Raw genomic sequence first — 18,752 nt, 5'->3', positions numbered from 1 at the left:
CCTCAGTTCCAGTGTTTTCCTTGGGCACCCGCGTGTTGGTGTCCTGCTGCCCCGCCCGTCCCAGGCTCCGCTCCTCCCCGAGTGGGGGTCTTCCCTGCAGTTGTGCCCTGCTCCCGCCAGGGGGCGCTGTCTTGGCTCCGGGGCTCTGGGGCCGAGGGTCCTTCGCCAGACGCCCTTGGAAATGGGGGTCGAGGAAGAACAGGGTCTCTTGGCCGTGAGAGTGGGGAGGTCTTGGGTCGTGGCGGAGAAAGACGCAGCCGCGATGCCCCCGGGGGGACCTGCAGTGTAGACGGTGACGCGCAACGGTGCCCACGCAGAATATCACGCGAGGCCGGGAGGTGGCCCAGGTGCTGGGCCCCTGCACCCATGGGAGACCTGGGTGGAGCTCCAGGCTCCTGTCTTTGGCCTGGCCCAGCCCTGGCCGTTGTGGCCATTTGAGGAGTGAACCAGCGGGTGGAAGACCTCTCTCTGTCTCTCTCTCTGCCTCTAATGCTGCCTTTCAAATAAATGAATCTTTCTTAAAAATAAAATACAAATAAAGAAAATATCAGGTCCGGTTGAGCCGGGAACTGGGGGTTGACAGTGGCCTCGGAGTGTCCAGGGGCTGGTTGGGCCCCCGCAGACTCATCCGTCCACTCTAACTGGCCTGAGACAGAGGACGCTGGGTGCTCCCGGCCCCCCTTGCTATCTGAGGAGGATGTCAGGTTCCCCAGGGCTCCCTGCAGCAAGGGGTGGTCACACCAGCAGCCGTGTGAAGGGGAGGAGCCTCCACGGTTCCCCTTCCTGACCAGTGGAGTACAGACGTGATGCCTGGAGCTGGCGCAGCTGTCCTGGACCCCGTGGAAGGCGCTCTTGCTTCTGGGGGCAGAGCTACATGCTAAAAGGTTCTGGGTGGTTGCTGCCGTGGCTCGGCCAACGGCGGGGGAGAGCCGTGCGCCAGCTTCCGGGGCCACTGCTGTCTGGAGTACTCTCCTTAGAAGGACAGAGAGACGGGCAGACACGGGCAGAGGGCTCCCAGGTGCCCGCAACAGCCCCGCTGTTCCCAGGGGCCAGGCTGGGTCTCCCGAGTGGGAGGCACCGACCCGGCTGCCAAAGCTGCACTGCCGCCCCAGGGTGCAGGGAGCAGAGCCACTTGGAGGGGGATGCGGGTGCCCAGGCCCCAGCCCCGGGAGATCTGCGGCTGGGCTGTGTCCGACCCACAGGCTGCAGCCGCTGCTCGCTGCCTTCACCCCTTCGCTCAGTTCCGAGTCACAGCTGCCACGCGGTCACCCAGGAAGTGATGTGGGAGGAGCCCAAACAGCCGTATGGGCATGGGGTGGGCGGGCACAGAGGACTCCATGCAGGGCACTCAGGGTGTCCGGCCAGGTCTGGGGCAGCAGGAGGCTACTGCTGGGGTGGGAGGCCACAGCCGTGACCCCGTGACCCCGTGGGTGTCCTGGTGGCACTGTGAGTGGCCCCATCCCCCGGTGCTCTGCTGGGGGTGGGGAAGGGGCTGTCACAGCCCACATGCAGGAGCCCCCCCTTGTTGGGAAGCGTCGGCCGCACCCCCGGGCACGCCCCCAGTCGGTCACTCCAGCCTCCAGAGCCGCCCGGCTGTGGCCCCCCCTGCTCCCAGCTGAGAGGGCTCAGGCCCGGCATCTCCCAGCTGAGATGCACAGGCCGGGGGGTGGGGTCCACTCTGGGCCTGCAGGGCTGGAGGGTGGTGCCCGCTGGGAGGAGTGGAGGCCGGGGTACGTCCAGCAGGGGGTGTCCGCAACCCCCTCCCCAGGCAGACACCCTCCCCGCAGGGGACACTCCCCTCGGCCCCTCCCCCACCAAGCCCCAGGTCTCCAGGAAGGAATCGGGCCCCCACGGGGGCGGGTGCTCCTGGCCACTGGCTCCTCCCCGTCACTGCACCTGGGTGCGGCAGGGGAGGGGCGGAGGAGCCGGGAGAGGGAGGGGTGAGCCCCACGCGGAAGTCGCAAAGGGCGGCCTCACCTCACACACTCCGACCCCCGGCATGCAGGTGAGTCTGGCGGGTGGGGTGTGCAGCCCCCGGGACAGCCCTGTTGGCCTCACCTGGACAGAGGCTGTGGAGGGCTCCCCGCAGGTGCCTGGCGGGAGGCAGCGTGGGTCCCCGGGGCCACCAGAGCCCTCTGGGGGGACGGGAGGGCTTGCCCCCCCGGCCTGAGCTGCCTGTAAGACCCCAGACCCTGCAGCTGGCGCCCATGGGGCTGGGGGCCCCCTGCTGCCCAGGCAGAGGTGGGACCCACAGAACAGGGGGCTCTGGGGACATCTCCCACCCCTCTCTGCCAGAGAAGAGGCTGCCTGTGGCTGGTGCCAGGCTGAAACGCAGGGAGGTGCGGCCCGAAACCAGCCTCCCACTCGGCTCCCGGCCTACACGGCCACTCCCGGCTGCTCTCAGGGCCCTCGAGGGCCCTGGCTCCTTGGGCCAGCGCGGGGACGCCCTTGGCCTGGCCCCAGCTGCTGCCACGAGCCCCGCGCTGGCATGCAGAGACCGGGCTGGTGTGGGCTCCCTGCAGCCTGAGCAGGTCTCTCCTGAGTCCCCTGGGGTAGGGGAGGAGCCACCAAGCCCCTCCCAGGGACAGTGCCCCGCCTTGTCCTCTCCTGCTGGCCTCCTGTGGTATAGGCCAGGCTCCAGGCCACCTGCCCACAGGCCCAGTCCACTCACCCCTTGCATGACCCATGGGCCTGCACGAGGAGTGCGGAGTGGGCCCCTCCGCCGTGTCGGGGGTGGGGATAGAGGGACCAAGCCTGGGTGAGCTGAGGGCATGGGGTGGGCGGGCACAGAGGACTCCATGCAGGGCACTCAGGGTGTCCGGCCAGGCAGAGGCGGGGCCTGGGTCCACAGGTGGCTCCTGCGTTTGTGCACCGTGGGGCTGGGACCTGGCCAACGGCCATCTCTCTGGCAGCAGATGAGCAGGGCCAGGCCCCGGTGGGCCCCCCAGAGCTGCTGCTGGTGCCGGGGCCCAGCCCAGAGGGGGGCTTTGTCCATCTTCTTCCTGCCTCTGCACATCGTGGGGGCGGCTTTGGGGCAGGGGGGTCGGATGAAGACCCCGAGGCACACGGGGCCACCTGCCCCTTCCACATCCTCAAGTGGCTGAGGGTGAACATGGCCCCATCCCTGCCCTGGGCATCGGGAGCCTGGAGAGTCCCACGTGGCATCTGGGGTCTAGGGGCATTGAACACTCTGCTTGGCCGGAGGCAAGCCCAGCCCCCACCTGTGAGGGCCCCCACGGGCCAGCTGTACTGGGCACCAGTGAGATGTGGGGCTATGAACAATGGCCCTAGAAGACAAGGAACCCGTGGACAGCCTGTCCCCAGGGCCTCTGGGCAGCCATCCAGGAACCTGTCCAGCTGTGGGGTAGGATTGGCTGGACATAGCTGGACATGGCGGCCTTGCACCTGGTGGACTGGTGTGTGTGTAGCTCTGCCCTTGCAGCCCCCATGTCCAGCAGTGGGGTGGGATTGGCTGGCTCTGCCCGTGCAGCCCCGTGTCCAGCCCCGGGGAGGCGGCCTCCGTTTCCAGGAGGCTGGGGCAGTTGTCCCGGGGCTGTGCCTCTTCTGGGGGGTGGGGGAGTTCCGGTGGCAGACTGTGGACAGCCTCCCATGCTGAGCTTCCTGGGGTTCTCTGGTGCCCCAGTCCTGCCCATCGGGGTCCCACTGAGCCCCTTCCTGCCCTGGGCCCCTGGTCCTGCCCGGCTTATGCCGCAGGTCTTCAGTGCTGGGCCCATGCTACTGCTGTGTGGGAGGGGTCCCGAGTCCACAGGTGCAGCCCCATCCTCCGTCCCCCATGCGATCCCAAGGCAGGCAGGCAGGCAGGCAGCAGACACCAAGGGCTGCTTGAGACTTTGCCCTGGTCCGCGGTCAGAGACGCCAGTCCCAGGGAGCACAGGTGCCCGCCCCGCCCCGCAGGGCTCCTGAGCAATGACCCAGGGCAGGGGAGAAGTTTCAGGTGCCACAGCCACTCCTGAGCAGGGGTGCCGTCCTGGCAGTGTCCAGGAGCCTGGAGCGGGAGGGGTGGGTGTAGGCAGTGGTGGGATGAGCGCCGGGCACCACCCGGACCAGGAAACTCGGCCAGGCTGGGTGGGGGCAGCTCTGGGCTCCCAGTCTTGGCGACTCGGGGAGTCTGCTGCCCCCGCTGCCCTGCTGCGGTGGGCGTGACGGAGACCGAGGGGCACAGCCGGGCAGACAGGCTTCGCCCTGCACTCAGCAGCGCCTGGTGTGTGGGGGAGGGGTTGGCTCAGCAGAGCAGGCACCTGGTTACAGGCAGCCTCAGGTCAGCAAAAGACACGGAGCCCAGTCATCTGGAGACACCATGCTGTCCACGCCTGACGGGAGGGGCAGGGCACGCAGCCGGGACTTCCTGGAGGAGGCAGGGTGGGGAAGGTGAGGGACTGCAGGGAGCAGGAGGTGCCCGTGTGCGGGGCTGGGGCTGCCCAGGGATGGCAGGAGGCAGAGGCCAGAGCCCAGGGCTCGAGTCGGGTGAGTGGCGTCCATTCCAACGCCTGGAGGGGGGCACCCGGCCTCTGGCTGCAGGGAGGGAGGCAGGGTGCCCACGGGGCAGGGCTGCACACAGAAGCTGCAGTGTCCAGTCCCTCTGCTCACGTGTGGTCAGCCTGGGCCCGGGCCACAGGGCGTCCCTGGCATCACAGACAGCTCTTGGCGTCTGCCAGTGCCCCCCGCCCCCGCCCCGGGACCCAGGCTCCTCCCTCGGCCTCTGCCCCCAGGACAGCCCCTGTGAAGGCCACACAGTGGGCGGCTCTGTCCTCTCGCTGCCCAGGTTCTCAGGGTCCCCGAGCAGCTCAGGGTCGGCCTTGCCCTTGTTGCCTGGCCACTGCCCGAGTCCCCAGCCTCTGCCCACCGTGTGGTGCACACCCGTGGCCGCCAGAGAACCCCAGCGAGCACCTCCCCCTCCAGCCACTTCCCTCCCTGGGCCAGCGCTGACTGTGGCGTTCCCAGTCGGGGTGCTAGTGGCCCCGGCAGCACTGGTGACTGTCCCAGCATCTGGGGGGTGCCGCGCCGTCCTGGGAGCCCAGATGGAGCTCCCAGCTCCTGCCTCCTCGCTGCTGCTCCTCCTCAGGCCCTGCGCAGCGTCTTTTGCCCATTTTAAAGATTGGAGGGTAGGGGCCGGCGCCGTGGCATAGCAGGTAAAGTCGCCGCCTGCAGTGCCGCCATCCCACATGGGCGCCGGTTGGAGATCCAGAGGCCCCACTTCCATTCCCCGCTCATGGCCTGGGAAAGCAGTGGAAGATGGCCCAGTGCTTGGGCCCCTGCACCCGCGTGGGAGATTGGGATAGAGCTGCTGGCTCTGGCCACTGCTGCCATTTGGGGAGTGAACCAGCAGATGGAGACCTCTCTGTCTCTGTCTCTTCCTCTCTCTCTGTAACTCTGCCTCTCAGAGAAATAGATAAATCTTTAAAACGCAGTTTGGGGTTGGGGAGCTGAGTGTGTGTGCAGTGGTTAAGGAGCTGCCGGAGGTGTCCCACATCAGGTGCAGCTCAAGTGCCCGGACCCTGCCACCCACGTGGGAGACCCGGGGGGAGCTCCATGCTCCTGCTCCAGCCTGGCCTGGCCCTGGCTGTCGGGGACGTCTGGGGAGAGGCAGCACTCTGCATCTGTCAGATGAATAAATGCATAAAAGGAAAGAGCCGAGCCTGGGCTGTCGGTGTCTGCCCGCCCAGCCCCGTGGCAGCCCGGCTGCCGCCTGGGTGTTCAGGCTGCCCCCTGGGGAGGCCAGCACCTGGCTCAGCCGGCTGCAGGGAGGGGCCCCGACCTCGCATCTGCCCCCCCCAGGAGGAAGAGCACCTCCAGGTCCCCATGGGGACAGAAGGGGACAGCTTCCCACTGTTGGACATGTGCCCTCAGGAGGTGAGTCCGCGGGGTCCTCCCCAGCTAGGCCCTTCCCTGCCCCACGCCTGGCCTGGGCCCTACACCCTCCTCCTGCAGACCCAGGCCCCTGAGGAATGGGACTACGTCCTGGTGGCCGACCAGTGCGCCCAGAAAAGCCACCGGCAGCAGCTCTTCCTGGAGGAGCTCAGGAGGAAAGGCCTCCACTTCAAGGTGGGCAGGGGCGGGGCAGGGGCGGGGCAGGGGCGCGGCCAGGCTGGTGCCAAGGGCCTCTGCGGTCCCTTGGGCAGGGGCGCGGCCAGGCTGGTGCCAAGGGCCTCTGCGGTCCCTTGGGCAGGGGTGCGGCCAGGCTGGTGCCAAGGGCCCCTGCGGTCCCTTGCCCCCAGGTGAAGGAGGACCACAAGCAGGTGTTCTTTGGAGTCCGAGCCGACAGCAGGATCTTCGACCTGTACCACACCCTTCTCGTGGAGCCTGAGGGTGCCGCCCCCAGCGCCGAGCCGGCCAAGCCGACCCCCGTCCCAGCCACCACTCGGTGAGGACCCTGTGCCCACCCGCACAGGCAGAGCACGGGACACACCCAGGGCTCACATGGTCTCCAGGTGGAGGTGACGGGTGTGAGGGCGGGGCTCTGCGGCTGCTCCAGGGAGTAGGTGGGATGTGGAGGCCCCTCCCCCTGGACTCAGTGGACACCCACTGTCCGGGCTGAGCACCCCTCCCTGGACGTCCGCCCCGGCCTCCTCTCCCCCAGGCACCTGCTTCTCGAACAGGGGCACTCCCCCCATGCCCCGCCCCTCTGGGCTGGGCCAGGCCTGGTCAGTGCAGCCTGCTGCAGGACACCCCTGGGATTTGGCTGTTCCCGGGGAGGACCATGCGCCCGAAGGGGTGCCCGGCTTTCCCTCCTCCAGGCCACGTGGCCTTGGCCGAGCCCTGGAGCTCCGAGAGCCTCAGGGAGCAGGGCAGGGGGTGGCTCCTGGGAGCCCAGGGTGCTCTGGACGGTGGGGCTCCCTGGTGGGGAGACGGCGAGGAGGGGGCAGCCCCAGGCAGGGCCTCACCCTGGACGCCGGGGACTGTCAGGGGTGGGCTCTGCCAGGACGCGGGGGCGGGGGCCTGGGCTTGACTGTACCCCAGGGGCCAAGGCCACGCTGACCCCACACTTGGGTTTCAGAATCCGCATCGTCAACTTCATCCTGAACAGCAAGACGGCGGCTGGCGGTAGGACGGCAGGGCGGTGTGAGGGGGGCCCCTGCCTCCCCCTCCCGCCCTGAGGCATGGTGCGTACACCCCCAGGCACCTTTGAGGAGCTGGTGAAAGACGGGGTCTTCAAGGCCTGGTTCCCCCTGCACAAGGTGAGCTGTGCACCAGCCAGGAGGGGCTGGGCCGGGCTGGGGCCCCAAGACGGGAGCTCTCACTGTGCCTGCACTCAGGGGGAGGAAGACTTGAAGAAGAAGTGGGCCCGCTGGAGGGACATGGCCCTGCAGCAGCCGATTGACGAAATCAGGTGATCTTCCCCAAAGGCCACTGGCACCTGCAGCAGACACCTGTGCCCCCACAGACTCACCTGTGCCCCCAAACCTTCACACTTCCTGCACAAACACACGTGTGCCTGTTCACACATTGGCCCCCACAATCACACCTGTGTCCCTGCAGACTCTCCACCTGTAGATGGGGGCGCTGTGGGTGAGCAGGCTCCTCCTCAGCCGCCGTGGCCTCCCCCGTGGGCCCCCCACACCCACGGCCTCTCCTGCACCCACAGCCTTCCCCAAGGGCCCTGCACCCGCGGCCTCTCCCATACCCACAGCCTCTCCCGCACCCAGGGCCTCCCTGGCCGTTGCTGCCTGACAAAGGATAGGGGGCAGGGGCGGGTTGCAGCAGGGGGGAGGGAGGTTGTGGGTGCGGGGAAGGAGGCTGTGGGTGCAGAGGGGCCATGGGAGGCCGTGGGTGCGGGGGCGGGGCATGGTGGCCCTGACAAAGGATTGGGGGGCAGGGCCGGGTTGCAGCAGGGGGTGGGAGGCTGTGGGTAGGGGGGTTTGTGGGTACAGGGGTGTGGGGCGGGGGGCCGGGGCACAGTGGTCCTGACGCCGGCCGGGTCCGGGTCGCAGGGGCTACTTTGGCGAGAAGGTGGCGCTGTACTTCGCCTGGCTCGGCTGGTACACCTACATGCTGGTGCCCGCCGCCCTGGTGGGGCTCCTCGTCTTTCTGAGCGGTTTCGCCCTGTTCGACGCCAGCCAGATCAGGTGGGCCTGGGGCTGGGGGCTGGGTAGGGGGACTCTGGGTGGGAGGAGCTGGCGCCAGCCCGACCCTGTGCCCCCAGCAAGGAGATCTGCAACGCCACAGACATCTTCCTGTGTCCCCACGGCGACCGCCAGCGCAGCTTCCGGCCGCTGTCGGACACCTGCACCTACGCCAAGGTGTGCAGGCCCCTTCCCCGGGAAGGTGGGGGGGGGGCGTTAGAGAAGGAGACGCGCGCGGGCCTGCGGGGCTGCATGGTCCCCTTCCCCAGGATGGCGGAGGGAGACCCGGCCCCAACCCAGCCTCCCCCGCCCCAGCTCACGCACCTCTTTGACAACGAGGGCACTGTGCTGTTTGCCATCTTCATGGCGCTGTGGGGTGAGTCCCTGCTGGGCCCTGGGCCGCGGGGGCGGGGGCACCAGGTAAGGCTCAGGGTCGCCCTGCGACGCCCCCCCTTCCTCCCGCTCAGCCACCGTGTTCCTGGAGGTCTGGAAGCGGCAGCGGGCGCGCGTGGTCCTGCACTGGGACCTGTACGGCTGGGATGAGGACCAGGTGAGGTGGGCGGCGGAGGCGGGGTCCTCGGTGGGAGGTGGGGTCCCTGATTGGAGGCGGGTTCCCAGGTCAGAGAGGGGTTTCCCGGGTCAGAGGCAGGGTCCCCACGTCTGAGGCGGGGTCCCCACGTCTGAGGCGGGGTCCCCACATCTGAGGTTGGGTCCCCGGTTGGGTCCCCGGGTCAGAGGCGGGGTCCCCACATCTGAGGCGGGGTCCCCACGTCTGAGGTTGGGTCCCGGGTCAGAGGCGGGGTCCCCACGTCTGAGGCGGGGTCCCCACGTCTTAGGCGGGGTCCCCGGGTCTGAGGTTGGGTCCCCGGGTCAGAGGCGGGGTCCCCACGTCTGAGGCATGCCCGGGTCAGAGGCGGGGTCCCCACGTCTGAGGCGTGCCCGGGTCAGAGGCAGGGTCCCCACGTCTGAGGCGGGGTCCCGGGTCAGAGGCAGGGTCCCCACGTCTGAGGTTGGGTCCCCACGTCTGAGGTTGGGTCCCGGGTCAGAGGCGGGGTCCCCACGTCTGAGGCGGGTCCCCACGTCTGAGGCGTGCCCGGGTCTGAGGCGGGGTCCCCACATCTGAGGCGGGGTCCCCGGGTCAGAGGCAGGGTCCCCGGGTCAGAGGCGGGGTCCTCACGTCTTAGGCGGGGTCCCCGGGTCTGAGGTTGGGTCCCCACGTCTGAGGCGGGGTCCCCACGTCTGAGGCGGGTCCCCACGTCTGAGGTTGGGTCCCCACGTCTGAGGCGGGTCCCCACGTCTGAGGCGTGCCCGGGGTCTTCCCCAGGAAGAAATGGCGCTGGAGCTCATCAACTGCCCCGACTACCAGCTGCGGCCGCACCAGCACTCCTATCTGCGCAGCAGCATCGTCCTCGGCCTGTCCCTGCTCATGGTACCGGGCTGCGGCGAAGCGGGCCTGCCCCTGCCCCTGCCCCTGCCCCTGCCCCTGCCCCTGCCCGTGGACTCCCAGGGCCCTGCCCCTGCGTCCTGCCCCTGCGTCCTGCCCCTGCCCATGGACCCCCGGGGGCCTGCCCCTGCCCCTGCCCCTGCCCGTGGACCCCGGGGCCCTGCCCCTGCCCCTGCCCGTGGACCCCGGGGCCCTGCCCCTGCCCCTGCCCGTGGACCCCCGGGGGCCTGCCCCTGCCCACCGTGCCCCGCCGTGCCCCTGCCCCTGCCCCTGCCCGTGGACCCCCAGGGCCCTGCCCCTGCGTCCTGCCCCTGCCCGTGGACCCCCGGGGGCCTGCCCCTGCCCCTGCCCGTGGACCCCGGGGCCCTGCCCCTGCCCCTGCCCGTGGACCCCCGGGGCCCTGCCCCTGCCCCTGCCCGTGGACCCCCGGGGCCCTGCCCCTGCCCCTGCCCGTGGACCCCGGGGCCCTGCCCCTGCGTCCTGCCCCTGCCCGTGGACCCTGGGGCCCTGCCCCTGCCCCTGCCCCTGCCCGTGGACCCCGGGGCCCTGCCCCTGCGTCCTGCCCCTGCCCGTGGACCCCCGGAGCCCTGCCCCTGCCCCTGCCCCTGCCCGTGGACCCCGGGGCCCTGCCCCTGCCCCTGCCCGTGGACCCCGGGGCCCTGCCCCTGCCCCTGCCCACCGTGCCCCGCCGTGCCCCGCAGATCTGCCTCATGATCGGCATGGCCCACGTGCTGGTGGTGTACCGTGTGATGGCCGCGGCTCTCTTCAGCAGCTTGAACTGGCCCTTCCTGGGGGAGGAGCAGGTGACCACGGCCGTGGTGGTGACCGGGGCCTTGGTGCACTACGTGATCATTGTCGTCATGACCAAGGTGGGGGAGCCGGGGGCAGGGGACGGGGGGGCGGGGAGTCTACAGGGGCCCCCGCTGAGCCCCCTGTGCTGCCCCCTCGTGCAGGTCAACAAGTATGTGGCCCTGAAGCTTTGTGACCTTGGTGAGGAGAGTGCTGCCCAGGCCGTGGCAGGGGGGAGGGGGCTTGGGGCGGGGTCTCGCTCGGAGCTGCCATCAGAGGCCCAGGCGGGGGTCTCGGAGCCTCCTCAGAGGCCCGGGCGGGGTCTGAGTGGCCCTCAGAGCCAGCCCCGCCCCGTGGCCGAGTGGCCGAGTGGCCGAGTGGCCTGGGCTCCACGGCCTCTGGTCCTTGCAGAGAAGCCCAGGACCTTCTCGGAGCGCGAGCGCAAGTTCACGGTCAAGTTCTTCACGCTGCAGTTCTTCACCCACTTCTCCTCGCTCATCTACATTGCCTTCATCCTGGGCAGGTAGGAGCCCCCTCCCAGGGAGCCTGCGGCCAGGGCCAGAGAGCTGCTCCTCCCAGGGGCAGCAGGAGGCCCAGGGCCCCTCAGCGGGCCTGGGTGGTCTCCTGGCCGTCTCACCTGCAGGCTCAGGGGCACCGGCGTTGCCGTGGCTGCAGTGTCTCCGGTTCTCTGCCTGCCTGGCACTGCCCGGCAGTGCGTGTCAGCAGCCGGACGCTGCCCTGGCAGGCAGGGTGACCTCAGAGGCCTCAGGACCGGGTGGCCCTACAGTCCAGTGTCCGTGGACGCTGCTCATGGCCGGTGCAGAGAGGGAACCAGGCCAGCCTCGGACAGTCGCTCCCAGGGCACGCCCCTCGGCTCAAGTGTTCATGAGTTCTGGGGAGACCTGCTGCACCCACAACATTTGGCCACAGCTCCCCAAAACCTACGCCCTCCCCAGTAGCATACACAGCTCCATCTCCCCAAACCCCAAGTCTCAGCTCAGTCCAACGTTAACCCGAAAGTCCAGAGTCCAGAGTCTCATCTGATACTCTAGGCTGAGAGGCTGGACAGAAACAAAAACAAGTAGCATGCATCCAAGACGCGGGGGCCAGGCAGGCAAAGGGCACGCGCGTCCATCCCGAACGGGTAGACAGGAACCAGCCCTCACAGGCCCGAGCAAGACCTCAGCCCCGCAGGGCAAGCCCCACACAGCACCCCCGCGCCGGCACCGTGACAAGGCCCCATGAGCCGGAGCTGGTCCCGGGCAAGGGGAGCCTTGAAGCCAAGCTGCGCCCATCTGCCTCTGGCACCTGCCGCGGCAGGGCGGCCCTGTCCGCAGGAGGGCATGCGCTGAGCCAGACGCACTGCCGCGTCTTCACTCTTCCTCTGGCCCAGCAGCAATCCTGCAGAGCCCCCTGCCGTGCCCTCCCTGCTCCTGTCTCACTGCGCGGCCGGGAGCGGCCTGAGCACAGACCCGACCCCACCAGCTCTCGGGCCCAGGGAGCGAGTGGCTCCTGGCTTCCAGCCTGTGCTGTGCCCAGTTCTGCCAGCACCCCGGCCTCCCCGGCCCCCGTCCAGCTCCCTCCAGCCTCCAGGCTCTCCCAGCCTCTCCCTGCGAGCCGGCGCCACAGCCGCCTCCACATCTGCAGGGGTTCGTTGCCGCGACCCCGCTCCTGGCTGCAACCTTCTGTGTCACTCTGCTCTCCATCACGTTAGCCAAGACGCCCGAGGGGAGCTTCCTGGGCAGGGGAGGCAGGGCGGCACGGCGCACCAGGGAGCAGAGCTTCTCACAAGGGCGCCCCCACGGCCTGAGCCCCTCTCAGTGGGGTCTTGGGGGCAAATCCCACTGAGCCTGTAGCACAGACCCTGGGCTCTGCACCCACCACCTGCAACGCAGCTGCTGGCCTCTGCGTGTTGGTAGGATCCTAGCTCTTATGGTGTGGTCACGTCCATAGGTCCTCTCACGTATGATGGGAGTGTGTCTGGCATGGTTGTGGCACACGGGTCCTCTCTCATATGACGGGAGCATGTCTGTGGCATGGCCATGGCACACAGACCATTTCTCACGTATGATGGGAGGGTGTGATGTAGCTGTGGCATGTGGGTCCTCTCATGTATGACAGGAGCATGTCTGTGGCACAGTCATGGCACATGGCTCCTCTCACATATAACGGGAGCGTGTATGATGGGAGCATGAGTGGCATGGCTGTAGCACATGGGTCCTCTCTCACGTATGACAGGAGTGTGTCTGGTGTGGCCGTAGCACATGGGTCCTCTCTCATGTATGATGGGAGTGTGTCTGGCGTGGCTGTAGCACATGGGTCCTCTCTCATGTATGATAGGAGTGTGTGTGGCATGGCCGTGGCACGGGGCTCCTCTCACATATGACAGGAGCATGTGTGGTGTGGCTGTGGCACACAGGTCATCTCTTACATATGACGGGAGCGTGTCTGTGGCGTGACCGTGGCACACAGGTCATCTCTCATGTATGATGGGAGTGTGTCTGGTATGGCCGTGGCACACAGATCATCTCTCATGTATGATGGGAGTGTGTCTGGCATGGCCGTGGCATGGGGCTCCTCTCACGTGTGACAGGAGTGTGTCTGGTGTGGCCGTGGCACACAGGTCATCTCTCATGTATGACGGGAATGTGTCTGGTATAGCCATGGAACAGGGCTCCTCTCACATATGATGGGAGTGTGTCTGGCGTGGCCGTGGCACACAGGTCATCTCTCATGTATGGTGGGAGTGTGTCTGGCATGGCTGTGGCACAGGGTTCCTCTCACGTATGACGGGAGTGTGTCTGGCATGGCCGCGGCATGGCCTGGCCAGCTCTCTGCTGTGGCCAGGGAGTGCAGTGGAGGATGGCCCAAGTGCTTGGGCCCTGCACCCCATGGGAGACCAGGATAAGCACCTGGCTCCTGCCATCAGATCAGTGTAGTGCGCCGGCCGCAGCACGCCGGCCACGGCGGCCATTGGAGGGTGAACCAACGGCAAAGGAAGACCTTTCTCTCTGTCTCTCTCTCTCACTGTCCACTCTGCCTGTCAAAAATAAATAAATAAATAAAAAGATTTATTTATTCGAAAGGCAGAGTTAGAGAGAGAGAGAGAGGTCTTCCATCTGCTGGTTCACTCCCAAAATAGCCACAACAGCCGAAGCTGGGCTGATCTGGAGTCAGGAGCCAGGAGCTTCTTCCTGGTCTCCCACACGGGGTCAGGGGCCCAAGGACTTGGGCCATCTTCTACTGCTTTCCCAGGCCACAGCAGAAAGCTGGATCGGAAGTGGAGCATCCAGGACTCGAACCGGTGCCCAGATGGGATGCGGGCACTGCAGGTAGCTGCCCTACCTGCTGCGCCACAGCGCCGGCCCCTGTTCTTTATTTGTGAGCAGGAGAGGCTGACAGGAGAGCTGCCCTTCCTGTCCCATTCCCCAGCTGGGGCTGAGCCAGACCAGCAGAGCCAGGAGCTCCCTCCAGGCCTCCACGTGGGTGCAGGGGCCCAGCTGCTTGAGTCTGCTGCCTCCAGGGTGTCTGGATGTGGGACGGGGCGTCTCCCCTGACCCTGTCCTGCACATCAGTCTGGCAGACGCGGTGTCTCCTCACGAGCTCCGCCGGCACCATTCCCTGGGCCTCGTTTCTGCGGGGTCCCTCTCTCTCCCCCACCCTGTCTATGGGGTCCCCTCTCTCTCCACCCTGTCTCTGCGGGGTCCCCTCTCTCTCCCCCACCCTGTCTCTGTGGGGTCCCCTCTCTCTCCACCCTGTCTCTGTGGGGTCCCCTCTCTCTCCACCCTGTCTGTGGGGTCCTCTCTCTCCCCACCCTGTCTATGGGATCCCCTCTCTCCCCCACCCTGTCTCTGCGGGGTCCCCTCTCTCCCCCACCCTGTCTATGGGGTCCCCTCTCTCCCCCACCCTGTCTGTGGGGTCCCCTCTCTCCCCAACCCTGTCTGTGGGGTCCCCTCTCTCTCCACCCTGTCTCTGCGGGGTCCCCTCTCCCCCCACCCTGTCTATGGGGGTCCCCTCTCCCCCCACCCTGTCTGTGGGGTCCCCTCTCCCCCCACCCTGTCTCTATGAGGGTCCCCTCTCTCTCCACCCTGTCTCTGCGGGGTCCCCTCTCTCTCCCCGACCCTGTCTCTGTGGGGTCCCCTCTCTCTCCACCCTGTCTCTGTGGGGTCCCCTCTCCCCCCACCCTGTCTGTGGGGTCCCCTCTCCCCCCACCCTGTCTCTATGAGGGTCCCCTCTCTTTCCACCCTGTCTCTGCGGGGTCCCCTCTCCCCCCACCCTGTCTATGGGGGTCCCCCCTCCCCCCACCCTGTCTGTGGGGTCCCCTCTCCCCCCACCCTGTCTCTATGAGGGTCCCCTCTCTCTCCACCCTGTCTCTGCGGGGTCCCCTCTCCCCCCACCCTGTCTATGGGGGTCCCCTCTCCCCCCACCCTGTCTGTGGGGTCCCCTCTCCCCCCACCTGTCTGTGGGGTCCCCTCTCCCCCCACCCTGTCTGTGGGGTCCTCTCTCCCCCCACCCTGTCTGTGGGGTCCCCTCTCTCCCCCAACCCTGCCTGTGGGGTCCCCCCCTCCCCCCACCTGTCTGCGGGGTCCCCCCTCCCCCCACCCTGTCTGTGGGGTCCCCTCTCCCCCCACCCTGTCTGTGGGGTCCCCTCCCCCCACCCTGTCTCTATGAGGGTCCCCTCTCTCTCCACCCTGTCTCTGCGGGGTCCCCTCTCCCCCCACCCTGTCTATGGGGGTCCCCTCTCCCCCCACCCTGTCTGTGGGGTCCCCTCTCCCCCCACCCTGTCTCTATGAGGGTCCCCTCTCTCTCCACCCTGTCTCTGCGGGGTCCCCTCTCCCCCCACCCTGTCTGTGGGGTCCCCTCTCCCCCCACCCTGCCTATGGGGTCCCCTCTCCCCCCACCCTGTCTATGGATCGGATTTCCCTGGTGGTTCCTCCCTGGCAAACCCATGGCTGCCTCACTGCGCATGTCCCTCCCTGGTGCCAGGCCAGCGCGTGTTGTTAGCATGTTAGGGAAATGGCGACTTTAAACACAAAACAGCCCCGTGTGACGATGCGGGTCTGCCTTGAGCTTGTGTGCAGGCCGTGCACAATGTGTGGGTAGACATGGGAGTGTGGGCGGCAGGGGTGGGGGTGGGGAATCGTGCACCCTCCTGACAGGTTCCCTTCCAGCCCCACCCTCCCCCCCGGCCTCATTCTCTTCCCCAGGATCAACGGACACCCTGGGAAGTCCACGCGCCTGGCCGGACAGTGGAAGCTGGAGGAGGTCAGTCTGTCCCGAGGCCCTGCAGCCCTGCCCGAGCCCCGCCCCATGCCCCTGACCGCCCCGCCTGTCCCCCCCCCCCCCGCAGTGCCACCTCAGCGGCTGCATGATGGACCTCTTCGTGCAAATGGCCATCGTCATGGGGCTGAAACAGACGCTGAGCAACTGCATGGAGTACCTGCGCCCGTGAGGACCACCCCGTGCCCACCCCGCACCCAGCCCCAGAGCCCCTGCCCGCGCCCCACGCGTCCGCGTCCCCCCAGGTGGCTGGCCCACAAGTGGCGCTGCATGTGGGCCAGGCTGCACCGCACGGACCACGAGCTCGCCGACTGGCAGCGCAACTACCTCCTGAATGCGGTCACCACCTTCAGTCTGTTCGACGAGTTCATGGAGATGAGTGCGTGGGGCGTGAGGGGTGGCGGGGCGTTGTGGGCCCAGGGCTCCAGCGCCCTGCGGTGGACCTCAACCCCGCCCCGCCCCGCCCCGCCCCCAGTGATCCAGTACGGCTTCACCACCATCTTCGTGGCCGCCTTCCCGCTGGCGCCACTGCTGGCCCTCTTCAGCAACCTGGTGGAGATCCGCCTGGACGCCATCAAGATGGTGCGGCTGCAGCGGCGCCTGGTCCCACGCAAGGCCAAAGACATCGGTCAGCGGCCGGGAGGGGTGGGGTGTGGTGCCCGCAGCCTTGGCGCGGGGTGAGCTCTGCCTGGGCTTGGCCCCAGGCAAAGGCCGGTCCCTCGGGATCTGGCCCCAGGGCTTGCAGCCGCCTGCTGTGTGTGTTGGGGGGAAGGGCTCCAGGGCCACGTGGGAGCTGAGAGCAGATGGCACCACGCTCCATACATGGGGCAGGGGCCCTGAGAGCAGCTGGCTGGTCACCACACTCCATACAGGAGCCACGTGCTGGTGTGGGGAGGGGGAGGCAGGTGCCACGAAGGATCCCGGTCTTGGCCCAGTTTAGGGGGTCCCGTGCCTGGCGGTGGGGGTCCAGGAGGCGGAGCTGGCTTGGGGGTGCAGGGTGAGGGGCAGGACTGGGGACAGCACCACGGGAGGAGCCGGCAGCTCACCCTGCTGCTGGGGCCCAGGGACGTGGCTGCAGGTGCTGGAGACCATTGGGGTGCTGGCTGTCATCGCCAACGGCATGATCATCGCCTTCACGTCCGAGTTCATCCCCCGCGTGGTCTACAAGCACCGCTATGGCCCGTGCAGCCAGGGCAACCACTCTGCCCAGGAGTAAGGCCCAGCCTCCCTGGAGACCCTCGCAGCCTCCCCCCAGGGGAGGCTGGAACCCCCCTCCCCCATCTCTGCCATGGCTGGAGGCTAACACGGCATCGCCCGGGGGCTTGGGGGCGCCCACTGGCCCTGCCCCCCGTCCTGCTGCCGGAGCAACAGGGCCCGGCACATCTCACCCCTGCCCTCTGGCCCCTCTGGGGCTGCTGCACCTGCCTGTCCAGCCCAGGCCCGGTCAGGAGCTCCCCTCAGTCGTGTTCTTGGCCAGGGACCTCCTTCCACACGGGGAGATGGAGGAGGTGGAGGGGCCCGTGGTGTGTCCCAGCCCCCACTGACCCCACAGGACACCCGGGGCCTGAGGGGCTGCTGCTGGAAGCCTCTCCCTCTCCCAGTTGCCTCACAGGCTACGTCAACCACAGCCTGTCCATCTTCTACACCAAGGACTTCCCACGCTCCTCCGCGGCGGCAGAGGCCTCCGGGAACGTGACCGAGTGCAGGTGGGGAGCCCCTGCCCCGCCGGCCCGTGAATGCCCTGCAAACCCCTCCCACCTGACCTCCGGGCCTGGCCGCCGCAGGTACCGGGACTACCGCAACGCTGACGACTACAACCTGTCTGAGCAGTTCTGGGTCCTCCTGGCCATCCGCCTGGCCTTCGTCATCCTCTTTGAGGTGGGCCAGGCCCTGGGGAGGCCCCACTCTCCCCACCCAAGGCCCCGCTGGCCCCGATCTCACCCCTCTCCTGCTGCCCCCAGCACGTCGCTCTGTGCATCAAGCTCATCGCGGCCTGGTTCGTGCCAGACGTCCCTCAGTCCGTGAAGAATAAAGTTTTGGAGGAGAAGTACCACAAATTGCAGGAGAGGATGCGGTAGGTGGGGCAGAGCTGCAGAGGTGGGCGGAGCTAGGGTGGACTGGGCGGGGCTGGGGTGGGGCAGGGAGGGGCTGGACTAGGGCTGGCCTGGCCTGGCCTGGGCTGGGCTGGGCAGGGCAGAGGTGGGCTCGGATAGGGCTGGGCTGGAGCTGGGACTGGGGTGGGGAGAGGCTGGGGTGGGTGGGCTGGGGCTGGGCTGGGCAGGGCTGGGGTGGGGCAGGGAGGTGCTGGACTAGGGCTGGCCTGGCCTGGCCTGGCCTGGGCTGATGCAGCAACCCCACCCTTGCTTCCAGCTTCAGTTCCAAGAGCACTGAGGTGTAGAGAAGCCAGAGCTGCTACCAGGAGCTGGGACAGAGCTGCCTGCACCACCTCCTGCCCTGCCCGCGGCTCTGCACATGCGCACGCGTGTGTGTGCTGTGTGACATGTGTGTAGTGTGTGTGTGTGTGTTGTGTTAGAAGGTCGGGAATCGGCGTGTGTGTGTGTGTGTGTGTGTGTGTGTGATGTGTTAGGAGGTCGGGAATCGGGGTGTGTGTGTGTGTGTGTGATGTGTTAGGAGGTCGGGAATCGGCGTGTGTGTGTGTGTGTGTGATGTGTTAGGAGGTCGGGAATCGGCCTGTGTGTGTGTGTGTGATGTGTTAGGAGGCTGGGAATCTGCCTGTGTGTGTGTGTGTGTGTGTGTGTGTGTGATGTGTTAGGAGGTCGGGAATCGGCCTGTGTGTGTGTGTGTGTGATGTGTTAGGAGGTCGGGAATCGGCGTGTGTGTGTGTGTGTGTGTGTGTGATGTGTTAGGAGGTCGGGAATCGGCCTGTGTGTGTGTGTGTGTGATGTGTTAGGAGGTGGGGAATCAGCCTGTGTGTGTGTGTGTGTGATGTGTTAGGAGGTGGGGAATCAGCCTGTGTGTGTGTGTGTGTGTGCGCGCGTGGGGCCGCGGGGCTGAGGAAGATGAAGGCCAGCAGCAGCTCACCTGGGAGCAGCCCAGGATTCACCCCACACGGTCCTGCCCAGACCCCGAGAACCTGCCGGGGCCCAGCCTCGTCCCCCAGGACAGCTCCCCGGGAGAGTCCTGTGCTCAGCCCCACG

The 18,752-nt window shown here is 67.6% G+C and overlaps 1 protein-coding gene across 4 annotated transcripts; it reads left to right on the top strand.

The window, feature by feature from the left end:
• Positions 1 to 1,909: 1,909 nt before the first annotated feature.
• ANO9 (anoctamin 9) lies at positions 1,910 to 18,162 on the top strand. Of its 4 annotated transcripts, none has more exons than XM_089306771.1 (24): positions 1,910 to 2,005; positions 5,797 to 5,871; positions 5,950 to 6,063; positions 6,237 to 6,382; positions 7,016 to 7,062; positions 7,138 to 7,196; positions 7,275 to 7,348; positions 7,950 to 8,084; positions 8,162 to 8,258; positions 8,397 to 8,457; positions 8,549 to 8,631; positions 9,406 to 9,510; positions 10,227 to 10,394; positions 10,479 to 10,515; positions 10,726 to 10,837; positions 15,522 to 15,579; positions 15,665 to 15,762; positions 15,876 to 15,973; positions 16,070 to 16,222; positions 16,659 to 16,806; positions 17,196 to 17,300; positions 17,379 to 17,472; positions 17,556 to 17,668; positions 17,965 to 18,162. In XM_089306771.1, the coding sequence occupies exons 1-24, from the start codon at positions 2,000 to 2,002 to the stop codon at positions 17,990 to 17,992; spliced, it is 2,214 nt and encodes a 737-aa protein (XP_089162897.1). In that variant the 5' UTR covers positions 1,910 to 1,999; the 3' UTR covers positions 17,993 to 18,162. The 4 variants fall into 4 exon arrangements, 3 of the variants coding, with proteins under 3 accessions (XP_089162897.1, XP_069909985.2, XP_069910016.2); XM_070053884.2 differs by having other exon boundaries at positions 15,840 to 15,973; XR_016215357.1 differs by lacking the exon at positions 16,659 to 16,806 and having other exon boundaries at positions 15,840 to 15,973.
• Positions 18,163 to 18,752: the final 590 nt, after the last annotated feature.

This window comes from Oryctolagus cuniculus, chromosome 1, assembly GCF_051225735.1.
Source record: "Oryctolagus cuniculus isolate XC-2025 breed Fujian yellow rabbit chromosome 1, ASM5122573v1, whole genome shotgun sequence".
Lineage (NCBI taxonomy): Eukaryota > Metazoa > Chordata > Mammalia > Lagomorpha > Leporidae > Oryctolagus > Oryctolagus cuniculus.
The sequence above is the reverse complement of the archived record's forward strand: the minus strand, read 5'-3'. Positions and strand labels throughout refer to the sequence as shown.

Excerpts from the sequence above, each read along its gene's own strand:
- ANO9 (XM_070053884.2), top strand. Across the intron at positions 5,872-5,949 it reads TGGACATGTGCCCTCAGGAG|ACCCAGGCCCCTGAGGAATG; the intron begins GTGAGTCCGCGG and ends CTCCTCCTGCAG. Across the intron at positions 17,301-17,378 it reads GGGAACGTGACCGAGTGCAG|GTACCGGGACTACCGCAACG; the intron begins GTGGGGAGCCCC and ends TGGCCGCCGCAG.